The sequence below is a fragment of the Mytilus edulis genome, chromosome 4, assembly GCF_963676685.1.
Source record: "Mytilus edulis chromosome 4, xbMytEdul2.2, whole genome shotgun sequence".
Lineage (NCBI taxonomy): Eukaryota > Metazoa > Mollusca > Bivalvia > Mytilida > Mytilidae > Mytilus > Mytilus edulis.
The window spans coordinates 70582551-70603541 of record NC_092347.1 but is presented as its reverse complement, the minus strand read 5'-3'; the positions used below and the strand labels follow the sequence as shown (position 1 = coordinate 70603541).

Below are 20991 nucleotides of genomic sequence, written 5' to 3'. Positions count from 1 at the left end.
TCCGGACAATACTCAAACTGTTACTCATTCGAATCTTATTGATGTATTAGCGTCAGACAACCAAGTAAGGACAAATTGTGATTCACAAAATAATCAACCTAGGAACTATTTGGGACAAAATTTATATTTCCAAAGTAATAACATTGCCAAAACTTTACATGGAAATAATTTTTTATGGAAAACAAGCCTCAGTGTCCAACCGACATAATGGAACAATTAAATCATGAAAGTAGAGAGGATGATAAAAAGAAAGAACTTAATATTTTAACTTTTAATTGTAAAAATATACAAACATGCGGTATATTTTTTGATGAACTTTTTAATTCAACAGATATATTTTTAATTCAAGAACATTGGTTGTTTAATTTTCAACTGAATTTACTTAATGAACTTCATCAAAATATTTGTGGAATTGGAAAAGCGGTCGATGATAAAGATCCAATAAATCCAACCAATTTACCTCGTGGTTATGGGGGAACAGGAATTTTATGGAGAAAAGACCTTGACAATTTTATTAATCCGTTAGATATTGGAAATGATAGAATTTGCTGTGTTGAACTTTTAGGATCTTCAAAGCTACTCCTAGTATCTGTTTATTTACCATGTAAAGGAACACCATCTGACTCATTAGAATTTTATAACTGTATAGACCAACTACATGAAATCGTTCAAAGTTATAGCGACTCTCACTCTATTATAATTGGTGGCGATTTTAACGAAAATATTTTAAGTAAAATAGATACGAGGAGAAACAAATATTTAGTAGACTTTTTGAATGAAAATAGTTTATATACTGAAGAAAATGGTATTACTTTTGTAAATTGTAGTGGTAAAGGAACTTCAACTATTGACTTTTTACTTTTTAAACAAGATTTTAAAGAGAATGTGATCAGTATGGAAACAATGGACAATGTAGCTACTAACGTGTCTGATCATTTTCCTGTTAAAGCAAAATTGAAATATATCATCAATGCTAAAGAAAAACTGAAATGTTCAAATTCAAATATTTTACCCTCTGGAAAAACTCCATGGAAAAAAATAGATAAAGACGCATATAAAACTTTAGTTGAAAATGGATTAGATAATTTTTCATCATCTTTAGAAAATAAATATGAAGTGGATATTGCTTTTCAAAATATGAACAGTTTACTCTTCAATTCAGCAAAAAGTTGTTGTCCAACTCCTCGAAAAAGATATAGAAAACCAAAATTAAAAGTAATGAATGAAGATATTTCTGGCGCAATTGCAATGAAAAAAAAGGCTTTTTATCAATGGAAGATTAATGGGCGGTCGGAAGATCCAAGGAATGAACTTTATATTCAGAAAAAAGAGACAACTTATAATTTACGTAAACACTGTCACAAGGCAGTTGCGATGAATAGAATCGATGAAAGAGAAAAAATAATGGAAGCAAATATCAAAAACAAAAATTCATTTTATAGACTTATTAAAAAGCAGAGGGGAAGATTAAGTAATCATATAGATGAACTATCTGTAGGAGACACAGTGTATAGTACAGAAAACAACATTCTAAGTGGATGGAAACATCATTTTGAAAATTTAACAAAAAATTCTATTCATGAACATTTTGATAACAAATATCAACAAAAGATCGAACAAGAATATATTGATATAATTGACATTTGTAGAGCTATGTTTCAGCACCAAAGTATTACTGAAAATGAAATAGTAGAAGCTTTGAAGTTATTAAATTTAAATAAATCACCAGATATATTTGGAGTTTCAACTGAAAACTTATTATATGGAGGACAATCTCTTATTTATCACCTTAAAGAACTCTTGGATAGTACTTTTAGACTTTGTTATATACCAGACGAACAGAAATTAGGGATAGTAATTCCGCTCTTTAAGAATAAAGGAAGTTGTAAAGACAGTAAAAATTATCGTGGAATAACAATTACTCCAACATTATCCAAACTCATTGAGGCTGTTTTAAAGATCAGAATTAATCCTGACATTATAAAATATCAAAATCCATTACAACGTGGCTTTACTAAAAGAACAGCACCATTAAACTGCTCTTTTATTATAGAAGAATATCACAAGGAATGTATCGAGTTAAATGATCAAATAATAATAACTATGCTTGATGCAAAATCTGCATTCGATGCTGTTAAACATGCTGGGCTTATCAGAAGATTATATCAAATGAAAATTCCGGAACAATCTATTTTAATTATTGATAATCTATATAAAAATGCTGTTTCTTGTGTTAAATGGAATAATCAAATATCGGACACTTTTAGAATAGAACAAGGCGTAAGACAAGGAGGGACTCTTAGTGCAGACATGTACAAAATCTATATAAATACACTTTTAGACATTTTAGCTGATTCAGGATATGGAGGCAAAATTGGATCGATTTCTTGTTGTGCTCCTACTTGCGCAGATGATTTAGCCATTCTTAGTAACTGTCCGTATGAAACGCAAATTTTAATTGATATGGCCTTTGATTTTAGTAAACGTGAGGCATACTTACTACAACCAGCAAAAAGTTGTGTTATACAGTCTAAATCACGTCACCATGAGAAAGTAAATGAAAATTTTTGGAATTTAGGCAATTCTGTTCTTCCAACTTCTAATAAAGCAACACATATAGGAATATGTCGTACAGACGATGATTCATGTAAAGCAACAATAGATGAGAATTTAAAGAAAGCAAGAAGGACACTATATAGTTTAATGGGGGTTGGACTTTATGGCGAAAATGGACTAGATCCACAAACTTCAATGTCAATAATGAATACTTATATTATACCGATAATGTTTTATGGATTGGAAATAGTAATCCCTAGAGGAAGATGTTTAGAAACTTTAAATATCCAATTTAAGAAGTTCTTGAAACAATTGTTATCTTTACCAAAAACAGTAGCAGATCCTGCTATATATATGATTTCTGGGATGTTACCTGTAGAAGCTCAAATAGATGTAAAAACTTTAACTTTTTATGGAAATATTACCAGACAAGGAAAAAATTCTATTGAATGGCAACTAGCGGAAAGGCAATTAAATGTTAAATCTATTAATAGTAATAGTTGGTTTAGTTTACTGAGGAAAATATTTTTGAAATATGAACTTAATGATCCTGCACAATACTTAGTTAATCCAATTAGTAAATACCAATGGAAAAGGGAAATAACTTCCAAAGTTCAAAAATTCTGGATTGAGAAGATACTGAATCAAGCAAAACTTTATACCAGTTTAAGATACTTATCGTTGATATATAAACCAGGACAATGTCATCCTATTGCAAATACAAATACTATGAATTCAAGGGAAATTATTAGAATTCCTACAAAATTGAAAATAGCTACTGGGAGTTACATTCTACAAACAGTTAGAGCCAAGTTTAAAAGTAATACAGAACTGTCTATATGCAAACTGTGTAATGAAACAGAAGAAACTTTACCACATTTCTTATTAACGTGTAAAAGTTTAGAAGATATCAGAAAACCAATTTTGGAAGATTTAATTAATTCCTGTAGTGAAGAACTAGCTGCTTTTAATATGAAAGGTGAACATTTTGACATTTTACAACTGATCATAGATCCCTTTAATTACATGACAATGTTAAGAAATGAAAAAGTTTTTAAAGTGATACAGAACATTATAGATCCAAAATGTAGGCGATTATGTTACAATCTCCATTGTGAAAGATATAGACTGTTGCAATTAGATGATATAAAGAAAAAGAAAAGAAAGTAACATTTTATGAATCCTAAGTGTCAATTGGTTGTCTACTCTTAAACAGTGATATCTTTAGATAAATATTTTAGATTTTAAAATATTTAATGATTTGATGATATTGACATTAAGTCCAATTTTATCGTCAAGAATATGATGAACAATGTAAATAGTGTATAGTGATATTGGTGGAAGATATTTTTATTCATGATGTGAAAAACCAATACTCGGAAGAGGTGTGCCTACATTGGCAGAATATATATTACAGATTACAGATTACAGTATACAACATTTCTGTGATTCTATCTACTTATAATATAAAGACCTATCTTTGTTATTTTAAGACTTATTTTAGCTAAAATTAATATTATATACATACCCACAACCTTTTCCACTGAATGAAATATTGGCATACAACAGATTAGGGTTTACCAGTTGTCTAAACTTCTTCAGGAAGAAGGAGACAAAGTCCTGCTGTACACTGTCAACTCCACCACTCAGAATTATCAAGTTATCAATCTGTAAACCAAACAAAGTCAGGGAAATCAAAACACAGTAAAACATTACAAATTTTGTGTTTCATACATATGTAATTTCTTCATTTTTTAATGAACTCATTAAAGTACACCTGAACAAGAATGTGTCCAAAGTACACGGATGCCCCACTCGCACTATCATTTTCCATGTTCAAAGGACCGTGAAATTGGATAAAAAATATAATTAGGCATTAAAATTAGAAAGATAATATCATAGGGAACATGCGTACTAAGTTTCAAGTTGATTGGACTTCAACTTCATCAAAAACTACCTTGACCAAAAACTTTAACCTGAAACATGCACTTTCATTTTCTATGTTCAGTGGACCGTGAAATTGGGGTCAAAAGTTTAATTTGGCTTTAAAATTAGGAAGATCATATCATAAGGAACATGTGTACTAAGTTTCAAGTTGATTGGACTTCAACTTCATCAAAAACTACCTTGACCAAAAACTTTAACCTGAAACATGCACTTTCATTTTCTATGTTCAGTGGACTGTGAAATTGGGGTCAAAAGTTTAATTTGGCTTTAAAATTAGAAAGATCATATCATAAAGAACATGTGTACTAAGTTTCCAGTGGATTGGACTTCAACTTCATCAAAAACTACCTTGACCAAAAACTTTAACCTGAAACATGCACTTTCATTTTCTATGTTCAGTGGACTGTGAAATTGGGGTCAAAAGTTTAATTTGGTTTTAAAATTAGAAAGATCATATCATAAGGAACATGTGTACTAAGTTTCAAGTTGATTAGACTTCAATTTCATCATAAACCACCTTGACCAAAAACTTTAACCTGAAGCGGGACAGACGGACGAACGGACGGACGGACGGACGAACAGACGGAGGAACAGACGAACGGACGCACAGACCAGAAAACATAATGCCCCTCAACTATCGTAGGTGGGGCATAAAAATGAACTTCCAGAAATTCAATTTTAATTTTTTTTTTTGAAGTATGCAAATATGTATGAAATATATAAAAAAGTAGTGAAAAGACATTTGTGAATTCCAAAACTAAATCCAAAGAATTTTGTTTAAAAATATATACTATTGCTGTAAACATTTCAATTCTATTGTGAGTCATGAAAATACTAGAAGCTAACCATGGATATTGGAAATGATAATTGTTAGGTAGCTGTCTAGATGACATTTTATCCAAACTTTTTTACACTACATTTAATATTAATTGATGTATTCAGAAGTTCATACCTGTTGTCTATCCACCAAAGCAGCATTTAATATACCATCTGGAATCTTGTATTCAAAGTTCTTGCCGGTCTGCATTTGTTTGTCCAACTAAAATAAAAATGTGTTCAAATAATATATATTATGCACAAAAAGACTGCATCTAAACTCAAACACCTGAAGGTAAATTTGTTTCAAAATAACAAATATTTTGAACATGAAGACAAAATTTTTTTTGTTAACAGCCTACAAATGTAAAAGGAAAAACATGTTCAAATATAATCAGGATTGTATAAGTATAATATAACCTAAACTGTATATCTCAAAATCTTTCAGAGATTTGTGTCCTGAATGTTTTTCAACTTTGTACTTTATTTGGCCTTTTTATTTAATTTCTTTGATTCAAGCTTCATTGGTGTGTCTTTTGTAGACAAGGTGCATGTACAAAATTTTGATACTGGTTTCTATGATGATTTTATTCCCAAAATGAAGCAAAAATTTATTTTCTAACCAGTAAAAATTGTCCCTTTAACTTTGTTTACTTTTCTATTTAATCAAACTAACATGACATGCATAAACTGGTTATGAACATGGGATTGCCACCCACAGCATACTAATGAGCATTCTTATATACTTCTTTTTTTTTTAAATTATAGATAATGTTGATTTTTTTAATTTATAGATAATGGTTTCTTTTTTTAAAATGCCACTCATGAATAATATATTCTAAATCTTCAATATGGACACATAAGACTTTTACTACTTACAACAGTAAGCGTATCTTCCATGTTATTCAGAATTGTTCCAGGTTTTGGTGTGATCAGGTCGTAACGGGACTCATCAAAAACAACAAATTCACAGTTCTCACATGAGTATTTACACATTAAACCCATTAATACAGCTACTTCTTTCATCTAAAATAAAAGAAATTTATTTTTAACTGAAATACACAAAATTATTTATACATTTTTTCAATAAGAAGATAAGATAAGATAAGAAGATAAGAATTTTATTAATCTAATCAAGAACCCATAAAGGGCATTATTTTACAACACAATATGATTGGAAAAAGCAAAACAGAAAACTAATACCATACTATAACATTATGGACAGGATCAGAGCCTAACACAACATGTGTTTTATATAACTATTATATTAAATCTTATAACAATAAAATATTATATTATTTCATATATTTTGTTTACATCTGGATCTTATTTCTAAACCTTTAATAATGTAATTTCCTAGGCACATGAGAGTTGGTAAATACTCATTTGTGAACAGCCAGAAATATTTCTTATCATTAGGTAGTTCTTTAATACATATTCTAATACATATTCAGACATGCAATGATTTATCATGATAACATACAATTTTGAAAAATTAGGCCATTTTAAGACCTTTCAGCTGCTTTCAGACTGTTAAACCTGACAAATTTTCAGCACTAGAATAATTTATGTCATAAATCAATTTAGAAATATTTTCCATTGATAGATGATATTTTTTTTTTTTTACAAAAAATGATTTTTAAGTTTGCCAGGCAAAGTTGAACCTGGATAACTTTGACCAATCTTCTTAATCTGTATCTTTCCATTTATTTATCATTTTTAAATTTAATTTTCCAGTGTAATAACTCTGATTGTTCCTATTAACTGGTTGATTGTCAATTGTGTAAGTCCAAAATACAAATAAATGTGCATTAGTGGGATGGAAGCAAATTAAATTAAATATAATTCACTGTGACTTTGATGCAGAACTGCAATAAAAGTGGTGTTTCTTTGATTTTTGTACATTATTTGCGGTGCATGTACTGATTTTGTGTCTATGTTCCTCTATCCAATTTAAAGATTGGACAAAGTGCATAAACTGGTGTTATAATATTGCAACTCATTAGGCAAATATCACAGCAATGTAAAGTAAATAACGATTCCAGTCTAGGTTTTCATGTTTACAAGAAGTTTAAGTTAATTTATACCAATGTAGTTGGTCTAACCTTTCTGGGTTTTCCAAGACCCCTAGCAGCTGTACAATTAACATCCATATTCTCTCCAACATCACAGAAAACGATTGTCTTTCCTTTGATTGGCTGGACATTGTATACTGTTGCTATTTTAACAGCTGTATCTAAGGCTTTTCTGTATCTCTGTATCAGATTTGGATCATAAGGAGTCTCTCTGAAATATAATATGATTTACAATGATTGCAGAAGGCATTGCAGTCAGATTTCAATAAAATTTAGCTTTTTTCTTGACACCATTTTGGTAATGAGACCATAAAATGATAAATACAGCCAAATGTCTTGAGTTTGTAGGTTAAAACAAAATCTTTGGTTACCTTTCTAGATAGCTGAACCATGAAATCATTATCAGGTTAGGTATACTACTGTCTTTATAGAGTCATCTAGTCTGACAGATAACCAATATCTGTCAGTAGGACTAGAATTCTCTGAAAGATGGATAAAATTGAGAATGGAAATGGGGAATGTGTCAAAGAGACAACAACCCGACCATAGAACAGACAACAGCAATAGTATACCTCACCTAATATTGATTTAACGGTTCAGCTAACAAGCAAGATTTTTGTTAACCTACATACTCAAGTCATTTGGCTGTAATTATGAAATATGGGTTCAATTATAGATGACAGATAAATGTTTATATAAATAATCGGAGCTATGAAGTAAACATTATGAGACAGCAACCACACAACACAAATTAGGAAAATTAAAAATCTAGAGGACACCATACAATCTTAAACAAAGGGTAAGTTACCACACCACTTGATAAACTCTTAATCACTCAATGTCCATACAAGTTGTATACAAATTCAACAAAGAAAAGAAAATATCAGAGACAAACACTTTTAAAATTCATAGCAAACAAAACCTTAAAGCTTTAACATAATCCAAGAAGATATTTTTTGCATTTCGATGGCAAACATGTGACAGTGTTAATATTATCATACTTTGCTTTTCCTGCTTCAGCTTTCTTTTTGTTTCTCTTTTCTATCCACCACTGTACTTCTCCATCTGCCCCTCCTCCTCCTCGTCCTCTACCTCTCCCTCTCCCTCTACCACGTCCACGACCTCTTGCTCGTTCACTTGGTTGAGGAATTCCTAATGCTGCATACTGGGCTGCAATCTCTGCTTCCTGTACAATCTTTTTTTCTGTTAATAAAAATCAGTTGTACATGTTGAGAGATAAAAAAACCTACACTTTTGTTTTTTAATTGTACGGATCATATATTTCTTTTTAACAAATTCATATCTTTTCGTGTTGCTTTGGATTCTTAGTGCTTGGATGATTTATTTGCACCCAGTTTTCTTTTTAATAGATAGGAAACTGTCTTGATTTGCACTATTCCTTTTCAGATGATTCACTCGTGTCTAAATGTTTAATACAAAAATATTCTTAATTCTAATATTCCCATATAAACAGGGTTAAAGGGAAAAAGATTACTTACGACTTTCCTCAAAGTCTTTCTCAAGGTTAACCAAAACTTCATATGCAGAGAAAAATCTGAATGGGAACTGTTTACTGTTGACAACTTGTCTCTGAAATTATGTCAAATGCACATGTTAATGATACAAATACATGCTTAACTTATAACAAATACAAAGTTTTATTGAGCATCAATTGTATAGTTTTATTGTTGATATTCACCCCACATGTAACAATTTTTAGATTAGTTTTATTGATACACAAGAAATTTCTTGGTATTCCTAAATGGAGGATTATATAGACAGAAGAAATATATTTAACAACAAAATTATGTTCATTTACCTGTGTATAATATGACGTAGTTTTTTTTCAAAGTTGATGTTTTCACAGCAGTTTTATACTTTTACTTTAATAATTCGTCCCTATTTTTATTAACTCTGTATTTACGTAGTCGTTGTATCACAGATTAAATTTATTTATTTATAAGGAGTTTGTACTGGTCAAGCATATATAAAGAGACTTCACAGACAACTGACCAAGAATTGTGGCAAAAAATGTCAAGAGTTTGTAAAATGATAAAAGTAATACAGTGAAACCTACCATGCATAACAGTCACTTCTATTAAAAAAAACCTGTCTGGTCAGGCCACCCTCTGTTTGTCTCAAATGTAGTGATATCTATGTATCTGGAACCTAATTTCAAAGGTCTGTTCATATAAAGTTTTATAAGGCAATACATACAATCACTCAACCAGAGACAAGCAAACAGACACAAATCTGATCGAAATATACAACCTGAAACCTTAAATTCTTGTTTGCTGAGATATCGAATAAGGAAAGACATAAAAGGAAGCATAGGTGTGTCTGTGTTTGAACTATACATACCTCATTAGTAAGTCTATTGATAATATCTGTGTGGTGTTTGTTGGAGATGCCAGCTTTTATCAAATTTCTCAGATTCCTCAACATTGCCATAAAAGGCAACTTTTTATGGTCTGTTTAAAAAACAAACAAATTTATTAAACTGATATTCAAATCAGATACAGAATCTCTACATTTAGCTAACAAAATGTTATAGAAGATGATGGTTGTACCAATTTCTCCTCTTTCAAAATTATTATTAAATGTGAGAAAAAAGAAACCTTTTTAAAAAAATTATCATGTACAAACTACTATCACATTTATCATGTATATTTATTTATGAAATTATATATTATTGCAAATGCATAGTATGGTCTTGAGGAAACCATGATAGTCCGACAGAAGGGGACAATAAATGGCTGACCCGTGTTAAGAGAGAGCCATATCTCTTGTACGTAAAAGACACTCTTGTAGATTTCTAAAAACAGCAGCCTGATGCCGCTACAAGGCAGCATTTGCACACCCAAAGACATGCAGAAATTATTTACTGCATTTATTATTGCGATTTTTTATGAATGAACAAAAATGTGAGATTAATAGATGTGGATCTAGGGAAAATTTCATACAGATATACATGTATCAGATATCAGAATACTAGTTTTTATTATTGAGATACCAACTATTTTACATTATTTGTATTAATAAACCTCACAATAATTTCTGATAAAAAACAAGATAATAAAATACACATACCTATTAAGTCTTCCCATGTTGATGCTTTGTTTCCTTTAAGAGAAACCTGAGTTTCCCAAGTCTCAGGGACAGGTAATTTCATTCTTTTTCCCGCCTTTTCTTCTTCCCATTGTCCTGGAAGACGACACTTGTAAAAATCTTCTAATGTCTCTGGATACCTATTAAATAATAATTGAGGCAATGATTAAAATTAGTTTTTGTCCATTAGTTTCAGCAAAAATAATGATAAGTGATCATAGAACACAATAGAAAACATCACAGGGGAAGGTAGCTGTATTTTATCTCTTCTACACCAGCAACAAAATTAGGACAAATCTATTGGGAAAATCATTTTGAAGATATATATGTTTGATAAATTTCATTTTGTTTTAATATGCAGTTTTATAAAGATATTAGCTTCATACAAAGAATGTATAACCAACAATTTTGTAGTGAATAGATTTATACTTTTTATACAAAAATGTGATCCACAATTTTCTAGTCAATAGATTTATACTTTTTATAGAAAAATGTGATCCACAATTTTGTAGTCAATAGATTTATACTCTTAAAACAAAAATGTGATCCACAATTTTCTAGTCAAACGATTTATACTCTTAAAACAAAAATGTGATCCACAATTTTCTAGTCAAACGATTTATACTCTTAAAACAAAAATGTGATCCACAATTTTCTAGTCAAACGATTTATACTCTTAAAACAAAAATGTGATCCACAATTTTCTAGTCAAACGATTTATACTCTTAAAACAAAAATGTGATCCACAATTTTCTAGTCAATAGATTTATACTTTTAAAACAAAAAATTTTTCTTCACACATAATTTATAAATTCTAATTATTATTTTCAGCAATATACATTAAACAAGTCAGCAGTGAATTTTCTGTTCTATCTGTAAAACAAATATTTTATTTTACATGCCCTTTATGATTATGCACAAAATTTAAATATTTTCCAGAAACAATACAACTTGACAATCATAGTATGCAGTTTTTTTAGGAGCTTTTAGACGCACATAGACTAATTATTTTTTAAAGTATGCATACTTTTTACCAATAAGGGCCATGACATGGTACACTGGCTCTGTGATATGTAGTTTTCTAATCAGCTGTTTCAGAGAAAAAGACGTCTTCTCAATGTCTTCTTTCGATTCTTTATCATCATAAATAACATCTGATATCTAAGAATTATAAACAAATAAATAATGTACATTATTTAGACATTGACCCATCATTGCATAAACCAAAAAGACTGCTAGATATGAACATTTGGTCTTTCACAATAGACAGGCGCCAAACAATATTACAAGCACTTTAAAATCATTCAGAGACTAAACAAATTGTGAATAAATTTACCAGAGACTAATCAATGATCTACCATAACATTAAAGTCCCAAAATGGGGAGCAACTTTTAGATAACTGATGAGGTTTGTTACATAAGGTTCCGAAAAAATCTACTATCATGGTAAAAACATTGAATAAGAAATAGATAATTATAGTACATTTCTTGGAATATTTTAGTTGGAATGTCGCGCCACTGCACAGTTCAGTATATTGAAAAATTCTTTTTATGGTCTTCATTGGAATAAAGATTAAGATTTTGTAGGTATCTATACAACTAAAAGAAAGAACTTGACCCTATGTGCTGTTATTAGGTTTAAATGGAAAAACATGATTTTTTTTAATTATATCTTAAAAAAATCGGGCACTTCTATTGTCTATTTCACTGTTTTTCTTGAAAATCAATTAAATGTAGGTCAAAATAAATATACATTCATTGGAAAACAACGTACCTTTGAAAAGTTTAAAATGATGCATCCTAACTTGTAATTATTTTTTAAGACAGGCAGATGTTTTTAATTGTCCAAGTAGGTAGACACACAATATTTACGAAATTACCTGTCTTTTCATCTTGGATTCTTCTTCTTCCTCATCCGAAGAATCCGAAGAATCTGATGAGCTGTCATTTGGTCGTGGGGGTAGAAAACTGCCAAATCTAGCTCCCCTACCTCCTCTACTAAAACCTCCTCTAGGTGCATTACCTCTACCACGACCTCTACCTCCTCTGCCAATCATACCTCCTCTGCCAAACAAACCTCCTCTGCCAACCATACCTTCTATTACAGCTGATCCATCACCTTCATTCTCCTTCTTTTGTCTATCCTTCTTCTTTTTCTTCTTCCTAGAACTTTCTTTATTATACTTGGCTGCAAGTAAAATTAAGAAATAAATCATTCTCGAAATGCTCCATGCACTATTTTAGAAGTTTAGGCATGAATATTTGTCAAAATCCTTATATTGAGTATTGTGAAATTTATACATAGAGAATATCATATGGCTTTTTCAATATCGCATCCGTATCAACCTGAGACACCAATATAATCCCAAGAGCTCTGCTCGAGGGATTATATTGGTTGAGGGTTGATATGGTGTGTGATATTGAAAAAGCCATATCATATACACTTTATTATATACATATACCTCAAGTAGATGTTTTTATGTAACATGACGTCATACAGATTATAGGTTTGACATGATGTCATACAGATTAGGGATTTGAAAGCCTTTGCAACAGTGACTGCAATCCATGACGTGACGTCATACAGATTAAAGGTGTGATAAAGCTTTTGCAACCGTGCTGATATCGATATCATCACAGGTGACTGATACAGCACGCTTGCAAATGATTGTATTAAACATACAATTTATCTGTATTTACTACTAAGTATATAATAAATAATTTTATAGAACTTCATAAACTTAATGTAATTCAACAGAATAACTAGACAGAAGTAGCCCCCCCCCCCTTTTCCCCCACATTCCAAAGCACATAAATACAGAAAATTTGAAGAAATACAACAGAGCATAAGTAACTAAGACATCAAGTATCTAACCCTGTATATATATATCCTGAATACTAAAAAAATATCTGTTTTCGTAAAATAAAGTCTTATTCCTTTATTAATTAGTAATAATGGAATTAATAGCACATATTTCTAGTACCAGTAGAAGTACCACTGAACTATTTACAGCAATAGAAGTTTTCCTTCTGTTCATTGTACTTTGTACTTAAGTAACTTGGATGCCTTTATCTCCAGATCAGACACTATCCAGCATAAATATGGAAGCCCCTCTGTCTACCTATATATAGCAATTTTCTCTGTCGAAATGTAATTATCTCCCCTTTTATCCAATTTTCAACCATCAGAAATAGATAGTTTATACAAATACATTTGTAGTTTCAATTTTCAAATGTTCCGACCAGTGTATTTTCCTATCAAAGCCGGGGAATCTGTTTCCTCCACCAATTAAAACTTGCCACCATGAAATTGGCCAAAAGTGGCAGTTAAAAGAGAAGTTAAAACACCAATTATCAATCAATCAAACCAGTTTAGCATACATGTGACATACATGTGACATTTTTACAGTCAGACAAAATAAAAGGCAGTCACTGAAATGGCCTTCTATTGCCTTTTGAGTTTAAACATAAATGCTCTGAAAATGTAACAGATATCAAAAGCAAAATGTTTTCTTACCAAGCTGGTATTCATCAAAGTCAGGAAATTTAGTCATCATAACTCTTCTTAGCGCTGAGGGTAACGCCCCTTGTGTCAAATGTCTGTCATGGAAAGCCTGAAGAGATAAAACACAATACATTTATGTTAAAACCTGCGCACTATGAAACTGAAATATGATAAGACAGTTTCTCTAATTCTTACTCATTTTATCCCTTTCATGACTTGTTGATTATTTTGATTTAATCACAAGTGACTAGTTTGATCTCAGTTCTTCCTTGGTCAAAATGGTGTTTCAAATTTGAAAATTTAACTGTCTTGAATGGATAAATATTGTATCACACTTGATGCAGTAGTAGAATCTATATTTATACACAGTTAATATTTAATGTTTGAATTAAAACATCAGTGTACATGTTTTACTATACATGTTACAAATGTATATCACAACTATATATAATATAATTTCCAAAATACAGATAAAACTGAAGATTTGTACATTCTTTATTGTTATGATTTACTGAATATTCAGACATCAGTTCAATTTCATAAAAAAACTTTTCTGGCTGTGTTGGGGTTCGTGTTGTTTATTCTTTAGTTTTCTATGTTGTGTCGTGTGTACTATTGTTTTTCTGTTTGTCTTTTTTATTTTTAGCCATGGCGTTGTCAGTTTGTTTTAGATTTATGAGTTTGACTGTCCCTTTGGTATCTTTCGTCCCTCTTTTGAAGAACCATTGGTGGCCTTCACCTGTTTTTTTGCTCTTTAGTCAGGTTGTTGTCTCTTCGACACATTCACCATTCCATTCTCAATTTTATTTCATGCATAGTTGTTAATTTTTGTGTCATCTTCTATCTTGTGGAGAGTTGTCTCATTGGCAATTATACCATTCTTATTGTTATAATAAATCTTTTCTTTAATTGATATCTTTTCTTTTCGAAAACCTTTCTTCTAATTCTTAATTAAAATTAAGAATACAGTGGCAAATTCAGGTGGGACAAAGAAGGTGTATGACCAATAGGCAAAGTTTTTTTGGGCATAACATCCACAATTTTTCTATCATGACAATTACCCTACAGTCACAAACTAAATTATCTCTCTTTGGTAACCATACCAGAACTAACCTGATATATTTCAGCTACTTCTATCCAGTCTGATGGTAAACTTATAGAGGCACAGTAGTATTTCTTTAAGAATGGTCTGCACAAATCAATATTAGCTGCCATGGCTAACAGAAAGTTTGCTGTTGTTCTTATGTTAAGTTGCTTTCTGGTATAAAGTGCAACCTACAACAAATGTACAAATAAAAATAATCAAATAAATTAAAGCAACAGTTTTGGCTAAAAAAAGATGTTTTCATCTAAACATTCTTTCAAGATTTACAAATTTGTATCATCATAAACCACCATTAAAATTCTGTTGGTTTTTTTAACAAATTATCAAAAAAAGCGTACTCGACAGACAGATGGACTAAGCACAATCAATGCCTTACAGCAATATCCCCCATTGAGGCTCTGTGCGGGATAAAAAATATCAAATATGAACTTACCTTCAGTACAAACTCTGGATCATAAACAACCAACTTCTTTGCCATGTTTAATAGTGCTATTCTAGTATTGTCTACTGAATTTCTAAAATCTGGTTGGCAAATAAGTGATCCACTAACAGCATTGATGAAACCAAGCTTAAATAATAAAATTAAACATGCATGTTGAGCAATGACTTTTTTCGTAACATAAAAAACCCAAGCTTAAGAATAATAGAATTACTTATATTTTTGTTTTCAATTTATAGTTGTGTTTATAGCAAATTTTTTTACAAAACCAATTTGCTGAATGAACAGTTCATTTTTCAGGCAAATGTAATGAATTAAAAACTTTAACAGGATTCATTTCATTGAAACAACCATACTTAAGTGATTGAGTTGCAAGTTTGCAACTTTAAAATTGTCTGTCATAGATGTTAAGAAAGATGAAAGCCAGTATCAACCAACTCAACCTGACGTGTGTAGAATCCTTAAACATGTTAAACATTTAAAAAAAGGGCCAGTGGATGATAATTTGAATGATCCCTTATGGCAAATGCCAAAATATGTCTGATTTCAACACCAGATATTGTGAAGAAATTAATACCTTTATCCCATTCACATCATGCAATGGTTTAGAAATAGGTTTCAAACTTGGATCCTGGGCTGGCGATACAAAGTCTGGTATATCTATTCCTTTGTCTTTAATATCTATTTCTAATTTATACTGTGGTGGTTTGACTTCATATCTAGTAATTGTAGTAACTTTCCCATCACTATTCACCATCTTCTTTCTTGATTTGATTGCAGCCCGATCATTACTCTTTCTTTTGGTTGTCTCCTTTTTATCTGAGCTCAATTGCCTTGATAATGTACTTTGAGTTGAGTAACTGCTAGAACTAAAGGACGTGACTGGTTCTATTTTTATCGTGACAAGAGGTGAAGATGACTTCAGTAAATTAGATTGTAAATTTTCCTTAAACATGGAGGAAGTTTGCTCAGATCTAGTATCACCACTTCTTAATGAGCTAAGTTTTGATTGGTCAGGCTTTGTCAGAAGACTGCTTGTTAAATTTGAGGATGGTCCAAGTCTACTACTTAAACCTGATGACAGACCAAGCCTACTGGACAAATTGGATGATGTGGTCAAACTGCTGGTCAAATTTGATGTCAATCCTGGTCTTCCTGACAATGAAAAACTTGACTTTGTTGGTCCAAGTAATGTATTGTGTAACGCTGAAGATGTAGTATTTCTGCCAATGTTTGAAGAAGTTTGGTCAAGCCTACTTCTTCCTGATGTTGTCACAGAAGATGGCTTCTCCATTTTTACCAATCCTGCTGTTAGGCCTAAACCTGAAAAAAGAGGTATCAGTTTACTATAAAAGGATATGTTGTTTACATTCACACAGAAAAGTGTTATATAATTTATTTACTCCTTGTGTAAATATTCATGACCAGAACACACTGAAATATCTTAACTTTCTAATCAACAGTAACATTTAATTATAACTCTTGAGTTGAAGAACAGCAATAAAAGAGCTGTTACTTTGATTTTATTTTTGGTGTGCTTGTTCTAATTTTATGTCATCCCATTAAATTTTTTTTCTATTAAGATCTTTTTAGTGTTGTTCTTCTGAAATTCTGTCAGCTACAGACATATGACAGATATTTCTCCTGATTTTCTTTTAAGTTAGAGATGAGAGATTTACATACAAATTTGAGTTTCAACACTAAAACTTTTTTTAACCATCAAACATTTCAAAAAGTAAGCATTTGGAGTTCCCTGGATACAAGACCTGTTCTCTGTCATCACATTCTCAATGTAACATAATTTTTAATAATTATATTCAGATTTACAGAAAAACATTATCTTTATAATAATACATGTGCACAAAATTAGGAACATTGTCAAAACAGTAATTGGTTGCCTTCAAATAAATTTTAATGATCTTGTGTGCTAGAAAATTTATTGGCTGATCTTGGTTATTCTTAGTTTGATATGCACAAAGCTTTCTAGACTCTTGGCATTATACTGCTCAATTCATAGCGTAAAGAATCAATGTATAAACACTAGACTATGGTTAAAGACTGTGTTGACAACTATGTATCTTACTGAGTTTTTGTGTTGTCAGGTTTCTGTATTATTGACTTTTATCTCACAAGTCACATCTACTTTTAATCATCAAAATATTCATATAAAAATTCATGCTGTTTAAATTTATATTGTAAAATAAAAACATACCAGTTTGTGATGTCAATTCTGTCTTTAGTGACCATTTCGACATTAATGATGAACTAGCTGATAACATAGACTTGTTGTCTCCCATTAGGAGTTTGTTTCTGTCAGTTGACGACATTTTCTATTTCTGAAACAGAAAATTTACAAATAATATTCTATTAATATTTGTTTTGTTTTTTAATATAACTGTTACCCGAGAAACATGTATTGCCTGGTTTACAGTTATAGCAAAAAAAACTACTGCTCCTGCCGTGAAAGACATGTCATGGTTTTCATATTGATGTTGTATCATAAATAAATAAATGGAGAATGTGTCAATGGGACATAGATTTACCCTCGCTGATGAATAATGATAAGGAGATTTTGAAGAATAAACAGTAAAATATATATTAACCAATTTAACACTAGCCTAAATTAATGGTAGCAGAAATTGACCTATTAATGCGTAATGCTTATAGGCATACATATACCTATAGATCCTCCTGTTCTTGTACAAATATTATATATAATTGACAACAAATTTGAGGAAAAATTGTTGTCTTATGTGCTAATTGACGTTTATCCATAACTTATTTCTTGCATAAATATATTCTTTTAAATTGAAAATAGTCATTCTTCAAGTCTGATTTTACACTTTTCAATAATCAACAAACAAGCAAAAGATACTCACCCACTACAATATCAACTGTAAATATATACATGTAGCTAACAACTAGTAATAGCTAATATGTGCTTCAGTAGTACAATTTTAAACTAAAACGTCATAACAGCTACTCCTATAAAGAGCATATCATATTTACTTGGTTAGAAGAATCAAGAAAGCCGGTATTTCACAACGATTTCACCATCGAACTAGTGCTGACAGGACATTTTCCTAAACCAAAAGTCGTAGTCCAAACAAAACATTCGGGTCTCACTAATTAGTGACAAAAAGCGTCAAGAAGCGACAAGAAGCGTCAAGAAGAATAATTTTAGCGACAAGAAGCTATTTAGCTACAAGAAAACATTTTTTTTATTAAATATAAAGAAAATATGCATTTAGTCTTTTTTGATATACGGGCAGAAATAAATTGATTTTTTTTATTATTATATTGATAGATGAAGAAATTAAATATTTGTAAGAGCAAAGGAAATGCACACGCTATAAAATGAAAATATTTATAAACAAAGATTTTTCACTTTCCTTTGAAGGATTTATTGAAACAAAAACATGAAATATTGTTTCCTTTCTAACTGTTCAATTCATTTTTCCTGATAGGACCAACGTTAGCTAGTGTGGCTTCACCCTAAGGTAATACACAATGTAGAACATCAAATGAGATTAACGAGGCGCGACGCGTGTCCCTTGTTTTATTGCCAGTGGCATAACTTGCCTTCTGTTTATACCGAGGCAGTGGGTCAGGGGGGCACAGCATCCCTGAAGCTATAAAGGCTTTTACAATTTGAACAAGAAAAAATCGTTAAAAATAGTTGCTGTTCAATGTTATTTTATCATAATAATGGTAATTATATGCTTTACTATATCTATACTCAAAGCTATAAAAATAACAAAATACGTGAAGGTATCACATTTAATAGACAACCAATGAAAAGTCAGTTTCCTGACTTGCTAACAGTTGCAGAAAGCAAGAACATATATATATTGATATACTGTTCCCAGCAGAAAGCCATCTCAAATGTTTAATGGCTCCCAATATATTTCCAAGCCATAGGTAACACTCTAATATAGTTGGCTGTACCTCACACGTCATATCACAATAAATCATGACCTTGCTTGGTGGATAAAACAAAATGTTCATTACAGAAGAAAAAAACGCAAATATTAAGGTTTATTTGTAATAAGTTTTGTGATTATCATTTATTTGGTTGTAGGTCACGAATCAACGAATTATAGATAATCACCACAAAATGACAGCTGGATTCAATTCAATTCTTTATTAACCAAATGTTTTACAACATATAGGTACATGCATAATCAATATATACTAAATATATATTACAATTTTTTATTTAAATATACGATCATGACAAAACAGACAGAAGTTTTAAATACACAAAATATAAATACATATAAATGTAATTCCAAATAGCAAATATTTGTAACAAATGAATTACAAAACATTTTACTAAAAACAGTCATTTCTGAGCTTCAGTGCTCTAAATATATATTTTCCCAAGTTGCACAAGTCTTTTACATTAGTAGTGCTTGATAATTGTAACAGTTTATAAACAGATGGCTTACGCCAATAATATGGTTTAATCAAACATTCACGCAGATTAGAATATAATGGACATGATAAAATAAAATGCATTTCATCCTCAATATCATCAATACACAATGTACAGGTTCTAAGGTTTCTATTAACATTGGAATACCTTCCCTTCTCTATAGCTAGATTATGTGATGACAAAATTAATCTAAATTTAACAATACACTTTTTATAAATATCGGGTATGGGTTTACACAAATATGACTGCAAAGAAAAATTGGATATCATATATCTATACAAAAAACATTATCTTTATAATAATACATGTGCACAAAATTAGGAACATTGTCAAAACAGTAATTGGTTGCCTTCAAATAAATTTTAATGATCTTGTGTGCTAGAAAATTTATTGGCTGATCTTGGTTATTCTTAGTTTGATATGCACAAAGCTTTCTAGACTCTTGGCATTATACTGCTCAATTCATAGCGTAAAGAATCAATGTATAAACACTAGACTATGGTTAAAGACTGTGTTGACAACTATGTATCTTACTGAGTTTTTGTGTTGTCAGGTTTCTGTATTATTGACTTTTATCTCACAAGTCACATCTACTTTTAATCATCAAAATATTCATATAAAAATTCATGCTGTTTAAATTTATATTGTAAAATAAAAACATACCAGTTTGTGATGTCAATTCTGTCTTTAGTGACCATTTCGACATTAATGATGAACTAGCTGATAACATAGACTTGTTGTCTCCCATTAGGAGTTTGTTTCTGTCAGTTGACGACATTTTCTATTTCTGAAACAGAAAATTTACAAATAATATTCTATTAATATTTGTTTTGTTTTTTAATATAACTGTTACCCGAGAAACATGTATTGCCTGGTTTACAGTTATAGCAAAAAAAACTACTGCTCCTGTCGTGAAAGACATGTCATGGTTTTCATATTGATGTTGTATCATAAATAAATAAATGGAGAATGTGTCAATGGGACATAGATTTACCCTCGCTG

At 30.6% G+C, this 20991-nt stretch overlaps 1 protein-coding gene across 2 annotated transcripts in view; it reads right to left on the bottom strand.

Moving 5' to 3' along the window:
• The window catches only part of LOC139520426 (telomerase protein component 1-like), a 52184-nt gene extending 33486 nt beyond the window's left edge, over window positions 1-18698 (bottom strand). Inside the window, exons 1-16 of one of the 2 annotated variants that reach the window (XM_071313024.1) lie at window positions 18561-18698; window positions 17764-17887; window positions 16129-16874; window positions 15546-15680; window positions 15121-15282; window positions 14020-14116; window positions 12383-12690; window positions 11530-11663; window positions 10485-10642; window positions 9756-9865; window positions 8894-8984; window positions 8396-8597; window positions 7425-7605; window positions 6199-6345; window positions 5456-5542; window positions 4085-4224 (exon numbers count right to left, since the gene is read on the bottom strand). In XM_071313024.1, the coding sequence (XP_071169125.1) occupies window positions 4085-4224; window positions 5456-5542; window positions 6199-6345; window positions 7425-7605; window positions 8396-8597; window positions 8894-8984; window positions 9756-9865; window positions 10485-10642; window positions 11530-11663; window positions 12383-12690; window positions 14020-14116; window positions 15121-15282; window positions 15546-15680; window positions 16129-16874; window positions 17764-17878 (2813 nt within the window). In that variant the 5' untranslated portion in view covers window positions 17879-17887; window positions 18561-18698. Of the gene's footprint in view, window positions 1-4084; window positions 4225-5455; window positions 5543-6198; window positions 6346-7424; window positions 7606-8395; window positions 8598-8893; window positions 8985-9755; window positions 9866-10484; window positions 10643-11529; window positions 11664-12382; window positions 12691-14019; window positions 14117-15120; window positions 15283-15545; window positions 15681-16128; window positions 16875-17763; window positions 17888-18430 lie in introns of both variants that reach the window. The other variant, XM_071313025.1, reaches the window with a different exon arrangement.
• Window positions 18699-20991: the final 2293 nt, after the last annotated feature.